This window comes from Carcharodon carcharias, chromosome 1 (assembly GCF_017639515.1).
Source record: "Carcharodon carcharias isolate sCarCar2 chromosome 1, sCarCar2.pri, whole genome shotgun sequence".
NCBI classification, from domain to species: domain Eukaryota; kingdom Metazoa; phylum Chordata; class Chondrichthyes; order Lamniformes; family Lamnidae; genus Carcharodon; species Carcharodon carcharias.
Genome location: NC_054467.1, coordinates 111,676,605 through 111,694,835, shown reverse-complemented (window position 1 = coordinate 111,694,835; position 18,231 = coordinate 111,676,605). Strand labels below are relative to the sequence as shown.

Below are 18,231 nucleotides of genomic sequence, written 5' to 3'. Positions count from 1 at the left end.
CTACTTTATCTGTAATTGAAAATTTTACTGGTCTTTTATTAGCATACTTATCCCCTTGCTAATAAATCTATTTTGACTTATATTTTACACTGAATTTGTGGAACGATCCATGACATCTCTATTTCTTTTTTTGTGACAGCATGTAGTGAAGGCAGATATTGTGAATTACAGCCAGGAGCCTGTGGTGAGAACTGTGAACCCTCCTAGAAGTTCAATGTGTGCAGTTCAGTGATCCCGTCACATCCCCATATTAGTACATTTGGCAATCCTGCTTCGTTCACACAGGCCCATTCTTTCTCAGGAACTTCGTTTTGACAGCAACCATCTCGGCAACACAGTGAAAGACTTCACGGACTGACTGCATTACCGTATGCTGAGAAACAAGGCAGCCACTGTCGACTGCAGAGATCCAAGAGGTTGGACCACACATTTGAGTATGATTTTCAGAATTGAGCTATGAAAGGATATTCACAATTTTGTTTAAAATGATGGTGTAACTGCATCAGATATGTACTTCATAACTATCAAAAATCTAATTTATACAGCAGTGCATTTAAATGTAATTCAGCATTTACAGAAATCTATTTTAACTGCAAGTTCACTTAAAATAACAAAAGGTAAAGTTTTATAGATCTGGAAAAACGAGCAACTTTTTATTGTAAATTTTTAAACAAGAAATGTGGGCAGTGCAGCAGATTGCTATGAAGACCTGAATCCTTCTAAAACTACTTGGGAAAATAAAGAGTCAAGCCCATGAAAATTAACTTGGCCATTGAAGCGCAGCCCTCTTGTACCTTTACTCTCCTATGCATCCAAATAAGTGCTGACTGCCCTGAATGTTTTTGTCTTTACTACCTGCCTGGCTGATTATTCCAAACATTTATCTTTGGATAAAACTTTTATTTGATTAAACTTGTTTTTAGCAATTTGAATTTAATATTCTCATATCCTGAGTCATATTCTGGACATGTTTTATCTGTACCATTTAATATTTTATGTACCCTGGTGAGGTTCTCCTTAACCATTTTCTTTCCAGAGTTTTTGATTATTAAGCTTTTCTTTATAGCCCTTTCCCTTTTACTCTTGGGAATCAGGCATGTTGCTGACCTTTGCGTCCTCGCCTGAATGTTTATGAATGTGTTTGTGTGTGTGTATGTATATCTGTCTGTCTATATATATATGTATATTTTATACATACACATTTTGTGGCATGACCAGACTTAACTGCAACATTATAAATGTGATCTGAAACCATACATTACAAAGCCCTAGGATAATTCCTGTAGACCTATCTCCACTATTTTGCCAATATGTCTTAGCATTATAGCAGCATTTTTTAATTGTGTGTTATCTAATTTTTGAAAGTGATGAGCACTATCATTGCAAGATCTTTTTCTAAGAATGCATTTATATGGCAGCTTTAGCTGAGCTGCAATGCTAAAGTTTCACTGTAAATCTGGTCTAACTCCACTCCAAAGAGAAAAAGTATGAGAGCGCATGAAGGAAGCAGTCTTGCCTGCTTGGATTTGAAACTACATGGAGTAGAATTTCGATCCCAAGGGCATTTCTAAATTGTCTTCGTATTAAATGTTTACAGTGTGTGGAAGTTGCCATCTGAATGTTCTAAACATTTAAATTTCAGCAGCGTAGAAAGGAACCCCATGCAAATGTGCATATGGGGGTATACTGAAAAAACACCTTTATTGTGCACTACTTTGTCAGTATTAAATTTCATTTCTCCTATCTTTCAGCAAATCCTCACTGCAGCTTGTTAATATTGTAATCAATTTTTTTTTTTGGTTTAGCCATTCAGGTTCATTAATATACATTAGAAACAGGATCTACGAACAGATCCTGGTCTCTGCCCAACACTCTTTTCTTTCCTAGCCTAATACTATAGCCTTGAAATTCCTGGAGACCCCATCTGCTGGCAGATCAGAACTTCCACTCACTCTACCCCAGGCTGCAATCCCACCCTGAATCCTGGGGCGGACCATTTACTTTCCTTTGGCGGGGGTGTGGTGGGACTTACATCAGCCCATCTACCCTGCCTTTGTGAAATGGAACAGTCCACAATTTGCCCTGAGGCCCAATAAGGCCAAAGAAAATATGTTTTCAGTCTTCTGCATTAATTACCATAGTCTGCTAAAGGTTTGTGGTGTTCAGAAGGCTAACTCTCAGTTGACTCTGCGTTCTTCTGAAAGAGCTTAGACCATTTAGAATGGAATTTCCCAGGGAAGTCTTAAAATACAACCTCTTAGAATAATTTCCCCTATTTTACGTTATTATAGATATTAGAGCAGACGTCTTTAATTTCCTAAGTCAGGACTGCCTGTATTTTTGTTTCCTTTCCCACTATCCCTTTTACTGATAATGGAACTGATCTGTAACTGCGAGTTTATATTGATCTTGTTTGAACTTCATCTGAAGAAGAGTCATATTGGACTTGAAGCATTAATTATTTTTCTCTCTCCACAGATACTGCAAGACCTGCTGAGTTTTTCCAGCACTTTGCTTTTATCTTTTGACATTCACAATCTGTACAAATTTGTATCCTTGCATTCTGTGAAAGTAGTCAAGTATATGTCCATGATTGGTAGCAGTTTGAACCATTTTCAGTTGTGGTTCAGCAAAGCTCCAGCACTCCATACAGATGGAAGCCATGCCGGGTCAACTCCATGTTTAAAATTAGTTTTGTAACAGCAATGAGAATGCACATGACATTTCTATTAACTTTGATATAAGTTTCCTCACAAATATTCCAACCAAGATACTAGATGAGTTCAGCTCACTAAGGCACATTAATTAAATTATAAAATAAATTGTCTATAATCCTCTGCAAGCTTCATAATTCTTATTGTCACATAAATAACTCATTGTACCAATGGCAGTTAACTAGATGCACAATATTTGCAATATGAATGAAGGCTCAATTGTTTAAAAACATTTTTAATATTTTAAAATGATTTTTGTCATATATTGCATAAAGATAATTAGTTACATTGCAATTTTATTACAGATTTTCCAAGCTGACCTCTTTGCTCAATGCACAGTATAAAGGATGTAGAATATGAGCTGCTTAAATTGCTGGGCTGATGTTGTAACTGGGATATAATCGTTCTTGAATGTTGTAAATTTTATTCAGGTTTTATTTGTATATGAATATATTGGAACAAAATGTTTTACTGCTCTTTTAGAATGTGTATCTGCTTATAAAAATGGAATCAGCAAGATTTACAGAAGTTGGTCTTGTTTGATTCATTGAATACACATGAACACAAATTATAGTAATTAGCCTGATGTTAACTGAAGTTATTTTAATTGCACTTTTTTCACATTAGTATTTCTAAATATTTATGTACAAGTAAAGTATATTTTAAGAATTTTATTTTAATTGATATCGGCCAATTTAGCAATTTAATAAGCAGTCCCTTTAACAAGTGTAGAGAGAAAATTATACTTTTATGTTTCTTCCCATAAAACTACTTTTTGCTCTAGGTTTGTCAAAGTTTGTCAAAGAAATTTTCTGTCAGCGAACTGGGGGCGGGGCCTGCTCGCCGATGTGAAAGTGACATGGGATGACATCAGGGGGAACCCCTGACATCACCCTGCCCCATTTAAATACTCAGGAAGGCAGGCCATTGACAGGATAATTAAGCCAATTAAAAACCCTGCCCGTCCAACCTTAAGGTTGGTGGGCAGGCCAGGAGCCCCAGTGGGCTTCTGAAAAAACAAGAAACCTCATCCACCGACAGGATGAGGTTTCATGTCTGTTTTTAAAAACTTTAATAAAGTTTATGTGATATTTATTAACATGTCCCATCTTGTGTGACATTGTCACTTGAGGGGGACATGTTAATAATTTTTTCATTTTTTATTTTTGCAGTTTATAAAACTTTCAGCGATCTCGCTGAGACAGCACTTAATCTCAGGGAGCAGTGTGCTCTTTCATGTGCATGCATAAAAGAGCACACTCTGACATTTGGGGAATCCCTCCCCTCCTGCACAGGAAACGCATTGTGCTTCCCTTCGGGCAGCCCGCTGGGCGGGCCTTAATTGGCCCGCCCACTCAAAATGGCTGCCCGCCCACCGCCGAGCCGCTGGGGCCCACCCACCCATCAAGGGCAAAATTCTGCCCTATATATGGACTAAGTGGTGATAGATTATACTTGCAAATTCATCACTGAACTGCATCACCTGTCAAATGGCCATGTTCCTTTTGTGAACCTGAGCACTAAGTGTTCACAAAGCTGTATGACCATGGTGGACATCACTGCTGAGCCTCATTTGGGAGGTGATTTTCTAAGAAAGATGGTTTTCCATCTTTCTGTCTGTGTTAACTTTAGCAGAAAAGCTAAGGAAAAGGGATAGGGCAGATTTTAATGCACCCAAGAGGTGGGCTAGGGAGAGGCCTATTGCCGTCCTGATTCTCACCAATTAAATCTGGGGCAGGAAGGGTCAAAGATGGCCTTCCTGCCCAGAAGTCAATTGAGGCCATTAAGAGGCCACTTAAGGACCTCATTGCTCCGTGACTGGTAGTCAACCATGCGGCCTGATGGAGGGGATCTCCAACAGAGAGACTTGCTGCCTTTCAATGGCAAGGGTGAAGACCGTCACCTGCCATTTAAACTAACCACCCCGCCTCCACCTCCCCTCCCCCCACCCCACCCACCCTTCCCCTCCCCCAGGCAATGACCTCCCGCCTCATCTACCTTTCCTTCAGGGCTCCAATGATGACCTTCAGTCTGGGCCTACTGCAGTACTCTGAAGATGCCAAGGATCCTGTTGCCAACCAGATTAGTTTCTGATTGACATTAAATCGGAGTGAGGAGGCTCAGAATGGCTGCAGTAAGGTTGTCACTGGCTCTCGAGCTGGTGGAAGGGCCTGCCTCTGAGCCCACTAAATTCCACCCACAATGTGTTTACACTGTTATTCCTAGGTTTGCATGACCCTTCCAGCAAAGTTGCAGCGAATGAATAGGAGAGCCCCTGCAGAAATTCACCCCATTGATGCACATTCTCAAACAAGATCACTGCATAACAGTTTGGAGCAATATATCTTGCAGATCTTCTCTCTTTTTAACATGTAGCATTTTAGGTGCATGCCCCTGCAACTTGTCAATGAATATGAAAGCTTATTTATGGAAGAGATACTAAGAAAATGAGATTTTAGTGTAGATTTTCCAGTCTGTTGGCCTGATTAATGAGTGTAAAGTAGAGATTGCCATGAATTTCTGCCATTCAGATCAAAGAAACAAGGTGGAGATTAATAACAAAGTTTCTATCCATTCAGCACATCATCCAGTTTCAGACTTCAACCTACCCATCCACACAAAATGAGCATCTAGATTTGCTACGATGTCTTGTTCCAGAAGGGGGTTTAAGGAGTCTTTGTTTAAAATTTGAGGCAATCTGTTGTGGCTAATTTTGAATCTATTTCCTTGTATTTTTCCTATTTGTTTCTTTACAGTTTTTACTTAACTGACCTGAAGGATTTGTTTTTTTTTTATATATGTGTTCATGATATTTGAACAATGAATTTCTCAATGGGGGATATCTTCTTCAGCCTACCTTTAGAAAAAGGAGAAGAGGAATATGAGCAAGGGTCATCTGTAGGCCAAACATGCCAGCATAGGGGTGGTAAGTTTCCTTTCCTGAAGAATATCAGTAAAACGGTTGGGTGTTTGCAGGAATCCAGAAACTTTTATTGTCAATTTCTTCTGCTGCTGAGCTGTAATTGACCCAATATATCGTATTTGATTTTGCTGCGTGGCAGAATTTGCACTCTCTAACTTGCAAAGTCTTGGCCTACGTGCTTTCAGGTTTGAAAGATATGCTTCACGCCTATAGTTTGGAACTCTGGAGAATTGTAGGCTTAATGAGGTCTTTTCAGACAGTTAAGATTAAGGGCATCAAAACATGCAGATAGGTTGTGCAAAATAATGGGGTGAAATGTAACTAGGGGTCACTCATCTAAACTGGGACAGCAAGGAGTGAGGTCAGGTGTTCAAAACTTTTACTTTTCTCAGAGTTTAATTGTCCTCTGATTCCACGGATATCAGTGAGGACTGGCTCTGAATTCCTTCAAGGAGGCATTGGCCATATTTTTAAAAGCAATATGATTACAGCAGAAGGAAGGGAAGATGGATTATTCATGGTCTGGAATCTTTTGGGGCTTGTCTGATTGCTTTTGATGGTTTAGAGAGTACTTTTGGGCAGAAGATTCCTAAATTGGACACAGGTCTCTTTTTTTTTATTCATTCATGGATGTGGGTGTTGCTGGCCATGGCCAGCATTTATTGCCCATCCCTAAATGCCCTTGTCCAGGGGCAGTTAAGAGTCAACCGCATTGCTATGAGTCTGGAGTCACATGTAGGCCAGATGTAGGACAGCAGACTTCCTTCCCTAAAGGACATTAATGAACCAGATGGGTTTTTAACAATCATAGTTTTGTGGTCATCATATTGAATTCAAATTCCACCATCTGCCACGGCAGGATTCGAACCCAGGTCCCCAGAGCATTACCCTGGGTCTCTAGGTTACTGGTCCAGTGACAATACCACTATGCCACCACATTCCCTTGCCCCACCTAGCTGGGGGGCAGGGAGAGGAAAGGTAGGTACATGGAGATCAGTCTAGAAAAGAATGGGACAACCAAAGATGAGCCTAATGACTTTTTCATGGTCTAGCTGAATAACACAACTTCTGTATTATTGCACTATTAAATTACTGTACCATCATCCTTCCAGCTTTCTGCAGAGTATGCCCTAGAGCGGCAAACAATCATCTTCCTTAACATCAACTCTGTTGCTAGGTGGTAAACAGAAGATTATAATGTCCCTTTGACCACAGATTTTACTTTCTGCCTTCACACTTACTATTCTAGCTATTTGCTTTAGTCAGCCATTTTTGTTACCCCAGACTATTTGCAATGACTAAAATATACATGAAAAATATTGCCAGCCTTTGTATAGCCCCCAAATGTGGCGACTTACCTTCAGTATTCCTATTTGCTAAATTTAATCATCATTCCTTAAAGGGAAAAGAGCATAATTGTGGGCCTCTACAACCTCCTCCTCCCCCGCCGCCCCCCCTCCCTCCGCCGCCGCGCGCGCCCCCCCCCCCCCCCCCCCCCCCCCCCCACCCACCCACCACCACCACCACCACCACCACCACCTATAACTCCGGCCCCAATCCACCAACATGCTTTTGTTGCCAGACCAAACTTAGGCTAAATTGTGTAAATTAAATTGACCTGTAAGATTAGCAGGTTAGCAGACCAGATGTTGAACCAGTGCTAATAATTTACAGCCCAAACAGAACATCTGCCCTTTCTATCCAAACTAGAACTTAAAAACATTATAGGTTACAATTTTAGTTCCTAAGCTGGCCCCTCGTGTCTCTCCACCACCCCCCCCAACCTCGCTTTTCTTAATCTAGCCAGGAGTATTTGTGAGCAAAGTTTCTACCATATTGGTTACAATGTTGTCATAAATATATGTATTCTTAATGAAAAAGAAATAATAAAGTATAAATTTAATGAAAAGCTGATGGAATATGCAATGGAAAATATTCCAACAATCATTTTTATTTTCAAAGGATTTGACCTAAACTTGTAGATTATGGCACTAATGTCACTAAAATTGATTTAATGTCCAGATTATTCTCAACAGTTATTGCTTGAACAATATTACTGATCTGATCTTTCTTTGACATTGCTTGGCACTTTGGAATTTCGATTTCCAAGAATTAGATTGATCTCCTTTATATCTGATGAACCCCTTTCTAACAGCACTGTGGGTGTTCCTACAACACATGGACTGCAGCGGTTCAAGAAGGCAGCTTACCATCATATTCAAGAGCAATAAGGGATGACAATAAATGCTGGCTTAGCAGCGACCTGCACGTCCCATGACGAATATTTTTTAAAGCCATTTGTATCATTTGTGTTTATAAGAAAGGACTGATTAATTACAGTAGTAAAAAAAGGGTGCTGGATAGCTGAAAAAAGACACATGCTATCGAAGCTTTTCGTCTTGTATGAGGACAGATGCAAGAATGCCCAATTTCAAAGGGAGCAACAATTTATACTGCATGAGAAAAGGGATGCTGATTGGTTGGCAAGTCAGCTCTGATTGGTTGAGTCATTGTCATGGCAAATGCACCAGGGAGCTATTGTCCCCCATGCTTTTGTTTATTCAAAAAAGGTATTTTGCGATTGGGTAGCACTTGTTGAACAATCCTAAGTGTGCTAAGAATTACACAAATAAATTGACTAAACAAAAGTAAGGGGGAAATTTGGTATTCTTGCGCTTCTCCTGATGAGTGCAAGATGAAAAGCTTTGATAGCATATTTTTTTTTAGCAATACTCCAGTTCTGTGCCTAGCAACTGTTCGTATAGCTGTGATAGAGGTACAACAGAGACCAAATTCAGGATATCAACAGCATAGCTCAATTAACAGGTAAGTTGAGAACAGGTAAGTTGTCCATTGAATTTCTCCGAGGATGTATTAGACTCAAGATTGTGCCAGTCTTTATTTTGTTATGACTGGGTGAGGAGGAGTAAACTGGCTCCCCTTTATTCAGCCTCCTCAGTTGGTCGCAACAAAGGTTTTAAAAATTACTTTTCCCTGGAAATGCCCTTTCAATCCAAATGTATTTACTTTTTAATAATGAGCCAATCAAATCAGGTTTTCTTGCAGCAAAGAGTATGTTTATTAGTTACTAAACCCAAGAAAAATAATAAAATACGCAACAACACATACATACACACACACACATCTCAGAATTAGGAAAAGATAGAGTCCAAATAAAATTTAAAAGGATATACGATTAAGTCCTTCGCTTGTCCTTGAAGCATAGATTGTTAAACATTGTGACCATTTGAAGTTAGCTGGTTTACTTTAAAATCCTAGAGTTGAAATTTGGGTAACTGCACTTTGCTAGAGACAATCTTAGCTTCAGAGAGAGAGAGATTCCTTACTGTTTCCTTCAACAGTTTTTCCAGATGACTTCAATCATTCCTCTCTGTCTCTGGCTTGGCAAAACCTGTTCTTAAACATCCTGTCTGTATATTCCAAGAAGGGAATTTGATTAATATGTCTTGCAGCCATTGTCGTGAAACAAGTAATCACATTTTTGACCTCTCATCTCAGAAACCTTTGACACATTTTAAGATTGCAGAAACCAGCAGATGAGGTTATTTTGTCCTCCACAAAGGCTTTTGGGTGTCTGTTGGGTGTATCTGTCTGGTTAGCAGCCCCCATTGTCTTGACAAAATTACCGTTGATTAAAAGTCCAGCACTTTGCATTTTTAATGCCTTCCTTTCAAGAGTCCCTATTTGAAGAAGACCTTGACGCCCCCCAGGTGTGAAATTCCATGCAACATGTCAGGGCAGGTCTGTAGTGCAATCCATATAGAAACTTTCCAGAAAAGTGGCCAATTTACAATATAAGACATCTTTGGTCAGTCTCTTGTACCCTTTTAAAAAAACATGCTCTTTTTAAACAGTTCAGTATGTTTTTGGTTAGCTGGTGAAGTTATAGGTTGATCTCACTCAAGTCACAATTTCCTGCTTTCAAGACAATTTCTAAGCATATTGATAATGTCAAATTGAGGCCAAGCGAGTGTTCATGCAGGATGAGATTGAATAAATTGGTTGTAGAATTACAAATCTACTAAATCGGAAATTGGAATCAGTTTGTGGTGCTATATTGCCTCAATAAATGATCACAATATAAGCTATACTCCTTGAAACATGCCCACACCATAAACTCAGTCAAGGAGAAGTGTTTTGGTAGCACAATTAATCACTTCGCCAAATACTTAGTGAATCTGTCTGATCATGTACTTTCTGAAAGTGAGGAATTTACCCTCGCATGTGGCTTCAATTTTGGTGTCCCTGTGTCCCACATCAAAAAGGAAGACGTATTTGCAGAATTTGAGCTGCTGTATTCTCAGCTATCCCACCACAAATGACAACGTTGAGACCTTGAAATCGCACCTAGCTGATCTAGCATATGCATACTTGCAGATATCCAAAAACTTGGCCAATTTTCAAATGCAATGCAAATGTCTGGCAGCATTGCAAGGCCTCAAGGCTAACCCAGCCATACATATTTGCAATCTGGGTGAACGGCCTGTAATAGTCATCTTTAACAAACATGTTGAACCTTAATGATGGATCCAAATTTGTATCCATTGGACCTGTTGCCAAGCATGACCACACAGTTCTGCTCGAAAGCAAGTTACAAAAATGTTTGTTCTACTTGCCTTGTGCTATATATGATAGGATCCTCATGGTTCACTGTCCACACATGTACGGGCTGACCTAGACACGCAAAAATAATGTCCTATTATGCCCTATCTTTTCTGTGACTGATTCTGCACAATATGAATTGGCCATATGGTTGGGTAAGGTAGTACAACCAGTTCTGAGTGAATATTCCACATACACAGTGAAAGGTGTTTCACTTTTGCAAAGGCTATATGCGACCAGCTATGACAGCAATGCTGTGTCTATGCATTCTTCGACATTGTGAGCCTATTCACTAATATGCTGCTCATAGATATAGACATTTATGCCACATCACTATATCATGGCAATCTAGAAACGCTGCAATGTTCTGAATCTGTATTCATTGAGCTTATGAACTTAGCCACTCAAGCAGTTGAATTTGGCTTTAATGACACAATGTATGCCCAAATAGATAGTGTTGGCATGGGTTTCCCCTCTAGGGCCGGCTCTCACTAATATTTTCATCGGTTTCCAGGAGAAATGTGTTTTTGATGGAGTGCCCCCTAACCACCTACCTTTTGCATATTTCCTATGCGGAGAGGATAGGCAAGAGTTTTTCACTCAGCGTGCAGGCTTGTGCCCAACACGCTCGAGCATAAAATAGTATGTGATGACGTCAGGTGAGCGTCCCAATGTCATCGTACATTCAGGTGATATTTCGGTCGGCAGGTGCGCGCGAGAGTCAGCAGCACGTCCACCAACAATTAAGAGGCCTATTATGGTCATTAACATATTAATCAATTGTGATTTTTCATTGCCCATCCAATGTTACGGTTGGCAGATGAGCAAATCGGCCAGGCGGCCTTTGCCTTTTTGAGGAAACCTCATCCAAGGGTGGGATGAGGTTTTCGATATTAATTTTTAAAAAGTAAAAATGTTTCCACAGAATTTTCATCTGGTATATGTTCCAGTGATTCTGATGCATGGGCATTTTTTTCCCAGTTTTTACAATCGTTATTTTTGGCATTTAAATTCTTCAGCTCCTTGAGGCAGCTCTCTGCCTTCAGGGAGCTTTCCTGCAACACTCCCCTGCGCTGACGCTAACTTCAGTGCTCACCCTCCTCCTGCACTCTCCCCCCCCCCCCCCCCCCCCCCCCCCCCCCCCCCCCCCCCCCAGCAGCGCTGAGCCTTTCAGTGTGCCTTTCACGCTGGCTGGTTGTTAATGGGCCACCCAGCGTGAAATCGTGGTGAGGGGTCTGATTCCTGGCCGCTCCTGGGCCCGCCAATCGGCGCCCGCCGAACTAAAAATTCTGCCCAACATGTTTGTTATGTTTGAATCTGCAGCTTCAGTAAGAATGTTCTTACAAACCTTAATGAGCTCCATCCCACAATCAAATTCACCTTTGAAATCGAGCAGTCTAATGAGCTCCCTTTTCTCAACCTGCTGGTTGAGAAATCAGCAAATGGGTTCTCTACTACTGCCTACCACAAGCCAACCTTCATTGGTCAATATACACATTGGGATCCCTACAGCTCCATGAACTTCAGGATTGGCCTCCCAATCTTGTAAATAGGGCCTGATCCATTCCCACACTGTGCAAACTTGACACCGAAATAGGGCACATCAAAGATACCCTGTGGAATAAGTTACCCAAATTAAATCATTGCTCAAAAATGGGTCTAAGGCCACCACTTTTGGTCCTGAAAAGTGCCCAGTTGCAACACTAATGGGATGCTGCCATCAAGCCTAAAAGATACTCTGCCTCTACACATGTGAGTAATGTGGCATATGAATTTCAGTGCTGGTGCAATGCCAGGTACATAGGCTGAACATCCCAACAATTAGCAGATCATATCAAACAGCATGTCCCTTCGGCTGTTCACAATAGGCAGAAAACTGACCATACTCAACTAACCTGTGCACGCAAAACTCAGTACATAATCTCTAATGTTAGATTTGATTTTGCAATTGGATGGCACTTGCTAATATTGGTAATCTGGCTTGTCATTTGGACACATTTTATAATTAAGAAATGTAAAGCCATTATGCAGTTGGATAGAAAATTGAAATCTACACTATAGATTTGTATTTTTTTTCCAGGTTCAACTTAGATTTGCTAATTTTATCCATGAACGTAACGATCTCCTAACATTTTGGCTGTGACCAAAATAGCGATTAGTAAGACTGAACAATTCATGTTGACAAAGCAGAATTTTCTGCGCCCGCTGGCATTGGGCTTTTTCAGCGGCGTGAGCAGACAATAGGGTGAGAAGAACAAAAATCGATTTCACGACATTGTGAAACCAGTTTGCAATCGTCAGCTCTGCCAAAAAATGATGGGCCGCCTTTCCCGCTATTGGACCATCTGGAAACTCATTGTAATACATCTGCAAATCCTTATTAGCACACCGCACTGGAATCATGGCATCACACTGGGTCATACATCCACGTCGGTGCAGAACATGTCTTAACAAGTGTGACGTGCAGAAGTTGGGACTTACCAACAGGCCTTTGCTTACATCGTGGACATCTGAGGAGCAGAAGATGCTGGAGCCCAACAACAATGGGACTATGGAGGAAAGTCCATCGTATGCTGGGTGGATTCTCATGGACATGGCTCTGCAAAGCAGCTCACAGAAGATGGAAAGTTGCTGTTGAGGGTCTGCTCATAACAGATGATGGTTGACATGGTGGAGAGGAAGGTCCAGCTGCGTTTGGGAGAGGAAAATATATCGGTTGGGGGGAGGGGGGGTGGGAGAGGAAGGTCTAAGATCGACAGGGATAGGAATGTGAGTCAGGATGGGGTGAGGTTGGGAGGGGGGGAAACAAAGGTGTCAGGGTGTGCTTGAGGGGGGGATCAAAGGTGGCAGGAGGGGTGGCAATGGAAGTGTAAGGAGGGGGGAGCGTGAGGTTAGAACAGCAAGGAAGGTGTTGGAAGGGGGTTGAGAGGAAGGCAAGGAACCTGTTGGGAGAAGGGCAAGGAAAGTGTCAGGGGACATGAGGTTAAGGAGGGCAAGGAAGGTGAGGTTGGGAGGGGGCAGGGAAGGTGGCGGGAGGGTGGCGTGAGGTTGGGGGGGCGAGGGGGCGTGAAGTTGGGTGGTGAGGAAGGTGTGTCAGGAGGGGGTGTGATGTTAGGAGGGGCAAAGAAGGGGGGTGTGAGGTTGGGAGGGGGGCAAAGAAGGTGGGGGGGTGTGAGGTTGGGAGGGGGGCAAAGAAGGTGGAGGGGTGTGAGGTTGGGAGGGGGGCAAAGAAGGTGGAGGGGTGTGAGGTTGGGAGGGGGCAAAGAAGGTGGGAGGGTGTGAGGTTGGGAGGGGGGCAAAGAAGGTGGAGGGGTGTGAGGTTGGGAGGGGGGCAAAGAAGGTGGAGGGGTGTGAGGTTGGGAGGGGGCAAAGAAGGTGGGAGGGTGTGAGGTTGGGAGGGGGGCAAAGAAGGGGGGTGTGAGGTTGGGAGGGGGGCAAAGAAGGTGGGGGGCGTGAGGTTGGGAGGGGAAAAGGAAGGTGTTGGGAGGGGGGGCGTGAGGGGGGAAAGGAAGGTGTTGGGAGGGGGGGCGTGAGGGTGGGAATGAAGGTGTGGGGTGGGGTGGGTGGGGGGAACAAAGGTGTCAGAAGGGGAGCATGAGTTTGGGAGGGGGAAACAAAGGTGTCATGGGAGGGAGCGCTGAGAGATTGGGAGTAGAGGGAATGAATGTGTTGGGTGGGTATGTGCAGTGGGGAGTGGGGGAATGAAGGTGTCAGGATGGTGGGGGAGGTGGTGGTATGGGAGAAGGCGGTAACCTGGGAGGTAGGTGTAAGGGGGAAGGAAACTGTAAGGGAAGGAGTTCAGGGAAAGGAAGAGGTCTGGAGACAGAAAGGAGGAATGAGTTGGGAAGGGAAAAGGGCAAATGGGAGGGCGAGTCTGGTGGGGGGGGGGGCGGTGGTGGGGAGGAGTTCCAAGAGGGGAAGGAGTCTGAAGCAAGGGATGTCCAGGTGGACATGCAAGGAATGGCTGTTGAGACCATGACTGCCTCTTGCGAAGTGAACTGAGGGTGGGCATGGTAAGTGGGAATGGTGAGAATGACCATGGGCAGAGTGAGGTGGTAGGGTGGGAGGGTTAGACTGCAAAAGTATTGGTAGAAAGGATGGCGAGGGCAGTTGGTGGGGACTCAGAGGCAGACATGAACCCTAGGGGTGGGAAGGAAGAGGTTGGGGAGGTTAATGTGGATGGCAGTGAGTGTTTCAGGAAGGAAAGCATTGCACACATTTACCAGGACATCTCTAAAAGAAAAGGGTTGTAGTTGGTAGGTCATGGTGGGGAGGTGGACGATGGTAGGGGGGGTGGTGGGTGTCGACAATGATGGGGGAAAGGAAATGGGTGACTGAGGAATGGTAAACGATGGGAGAGTGCAAGAAAAACTGCAGCACCATCATGTTTGCTAAACAGAAAATGAAATGAGTCATGTTGGATGAAAACAGGTGCTGCATGGGAGTATGATCAGTGGGTGGGCGGAGATGCAGGTCAGCTCAGATGGATAACAGAAAAGGCTCAGGACATTGAGATGAGTGTGATGGAGGTGTACCTGGTAGAATGCTTGCACAAGGCTCTGCCTCACAAACTTCTCCCTCCAGATTCAGTTGTGGGCTGGCTGCGTGCAGCTGAGCTGGTGCTTGGGGGTAGGTGGGTGGAAATGCAGTGGGAGGACTCACAAAGCCTGACAATGAAACTGAAAGACATCATTACACATGATTCAGTGAAAGTGAATATATTTTCAGGTTAGAAACTGACAAAGTGAGTTCACCCCTGCAACCAACTGTGATCAGAATTTCTTAACTTTTGAACACCTTAACTTCTCGGTGCTGCCCTGACATCTGCAGCAGGAGTGGAGACAGCCTGTGTAATAGTTGGCTCTGTTATCTCTGATTCCTTTGGCATGAGTCCTCTGGAGAGCTGAGGCCTTGAGGGCCCTGGCTTGCTTTGGTTGTTTTCCTGTGGGCCAGCTGCTCCTTCTGCTGTGAGAAAGGACAAGGTTGAGGGGGTCACATGCAAAGGGGACTTAGGGGGAGAAGACAGCCTCTGAGATTCCTGACTGGATTATCCAGGGGTTTCCAATTGCCGCTCCTCCTCCCCTTGGGTGCCTGAGAGCCCCTGCCTGACTCCTTGAGGGGAAGGAGCATCTGGGGGGAAGTTGAGGGTCCCTGTTTCACTCTCGCGTTGCCACTGCAGGAACTCGCCCACAGCTACCGCGATGGAGTGCAGGTCTGTGCGCATCTCCTCATTCTGCTGGATCAGGGCCTCCATGGCGTCTGCCATCCTCCGCACAAAGATCTCCATACACCTAGATGTAGGCACCACTTCATCAGTGTGCAGGCGGAAGCACACCTCCGACTCACGTGCAACTTGTTGAGGTCTTCCAGCAGCTCTGCGTGATGTTTCCACGTCCTCGGCTAACTTTCCAGGATGAGTTGGAAGGCCAAATCCAGAGGCTCGACATCTGACACCTCATGGATGCCTTTTCCCCAGCAGTCCTCCCAAGTGCCAGGGAGCTCGGCTGAACCCACCTCTGCCTGCAGTGGACAAGTGTCCATGTGGTGACCACCAAATTGTGAACCTGAGCCTGCTCTGCATCTAGATCCCACCAGCTTGTGTGTCCTTGCACTGGTGGAGGGTGTGGGTAAGTTCTGTGACCAGCCTTCCAGGCTGCTTATTTCCAGCTCTTCAATGGTAGAGGTATACTCTTGGCTGGAGAAGAGGACGTGGATGGAGCTGAGGGACCGGCTGGTTGAGGATGTTGGTCGCTTGGCAAGCTCCCTGTGAACTGAAGTTGAGATAAGAAGTGCATGGCAGCAGAGTCAAAAGCAGGGTAGAGAGCACTCACATTTGTGTTGAGAGAGGGATGACGTGGTGCAGAATCCTCACAAAGATGTCCACTGCCGACCTCATCGTCACGGCAGGCATGGCCCGTACCCTCACCAGTCAGTGCAGTAGCACGCTCCTCAAAGTGAGTGTGGGGCTTAATGTGGGCCATTCCATCAACCCCCACCCCCCCCCCCCCCTCTCTCCCCCAACCCCAGGCCTGGGACCTCTCCCTGCTGTTTTGAGCAGGCTTCTCCTGCATGGAAACAGATGGAGAGTGTGTGAGCAGGACGCATGGTACTACATGGAATGTTTGTGTGGTGAGTGGAGCCATGGATGGGATGAGGACATGAGCTCCAGAGGATATGAGCCTGAGGAAGATGTGTATGAGAGTTAGTAGTGTTGTCCCTTGAGGTGTGAGATCCCTGTGGACACGTGATGGGTTTGTGAGTGTGTGAGTTGAGAATGATGAGAAGAGTGGCTTATCCTTGTGGAATGGATGAGACCCATTCATCCTGCTGCGGCATTAGGTGGCTGTCCTCTTTTGCAGGGCACTGGTGCTGACCACTGTTGCTACCGCCTCCCATGCTAGATTAGTGATGTTAGTGCCCATCCTGTGGCCAGAGCGGGGGTAGAGGACATCACAGCAGGCCTCCACTGCATCCAAAAGGTGCTTGAGGGATGCATCATTAAACCTGGGGCCTGCAGTGTACTTGCCCTTCTGGGCTGCAAACACTGAGAGGTTTGCGCATGGCTACACTTTAAATATGGTGCCCTGCATGCTGAAGCAGTGAGCTGATGGCATGGCGGGCGAATGAGAGCCCGCCCACTATCGAAATGGCGTGTTTCCCAGGAATGCATAATTAAAGAGGTGGGATTGGGACAAAACGGCGTGAATAGCTGTCATTGCGGCCGACGGGTAAAACACCCTTTTGCCCACACGCTACCACAGTGCAAATCCGGGATGATTCTGGGCGACCAGTATCTCTGGGGGCAGAACAAAAGACTGATAACCATGGCCTTCGCAACTGTCGGATTTGTGGAGTTTGATGTCAGTGCATAGCAGTTAACTGCAATATGGTGGGCTAAAAATGCCATATTCCTTTACTATCATGCATATAACCTTACCCTAACTTTTTTTTCACTTGCTGTTTCCCTCTCCCTTCACCCCTTCGGAATAACTGAGGGGAGAATCTTAATATGATTCTTTCTTAGACTTAACGAGTTTCAAACTTCTCTGAATTACAAGAATGATTTACCTTTACCCCCTCCTTTGGAATGAGTGTTCATAATGATGGGGCTCCACACTAACGTCTCTATTATTAGTAATCCACTTCAGTTGACCTTTCAAGTTTAGAAAGTCCTCAGGGATGTTGTCAGTGCTTAATGTTTCAAACAAAAAAATAATGGGGTAAATGTTCCTGCCCTGATGTGGGAAAGGAGTAGAGCGAGTGGACACAGGCTCAAATGGTAAAGTAATAACTGCAATCTTTTGCATTTTGTTTTTTAAAAAGTAATGTAGGGAGTAATATCAGGACTTTTCTCTGTGATAAGAGTGATCAACTGTCAGGAAGGGCTTCTGGGCAGTGGGAGGTCGGAGACAATCCTGGAATCGTTTAAGAGGCAATAAGATGCAGCAATGGGGGAATGTAGGGCTAATCTGGATGGATGGTTTAAGATGAGCTAAATGGTGGTCATTATCCGTAAGTCTCTTATGATTAACATGACCTGCGGGAACACGTGTAAGCTCAGCCCCTGCAGGTAGAAGGGGCAAGAAACTGAGTGCAGCTGCAGGCCTCACCCATCTGAAGCCTGGTGGTATCAGTCTTCTAAGTTTGGAGGCTTCAAAAGGCTAATTGAAATCAGCAACCAGAAAACTCTATTTACCTTTCAACCTCCCAGTGAATGGAAGAGTGTAGAAAATTAAAAGTTTCTCTCCTTGGATCTCCTTCAGGAATCTAGGAACAGACTAGAGATTAACATTTCACCAACACTCCGATACCGGGCCCAATGAGTGGAATCCCGGACAAATAAGACACCAGGAGTAAATTACCCCTCTGGCCGTTCTTGCATGCCAACTGTTGTCCTGTGCCCACGTTAGGTGTAAATCTAGCTCTGTCCGCCGCCAACACCCCCCCACCCCCAAACCGAGGAAAGTCTTG

General features: G+C 44.2%; 1 protein-coding gene across 5 annotated transcripts in view; it reads left to right on the top strand.

Annotated features, from left to right (window-relative positions):
• The window catches only part of rab28 (RAB28, member RAS oncogene family), a 175,321-nt gene extending 172,079 nt beyond the window's left edge, over positions 1 to 3,242 (top strand). For 2 of the 5 annotated variants that reach the window (XM_041192358.1, XM_041192346.1), the window contains one exon: positions 140 to 3,242. In XM_041192358.1, the coding sequence (XP_041048292.1) occupies positions 140 to 232 (93 nt within the window). In that variant the 3' untranslated portion in view covers positions 233 to 3,242. The remainder of the gene's footprint in view (positions 1 to 139) is intronic. The other 3 variants (XR_005943610.1, XR_005943608.1, XM_041192369.1) reach the window with 3 other exon arrangements.
• The last annotated feature ends 14,989 nt before the right edge of the window (positions 3,243 to 18,231 follow it).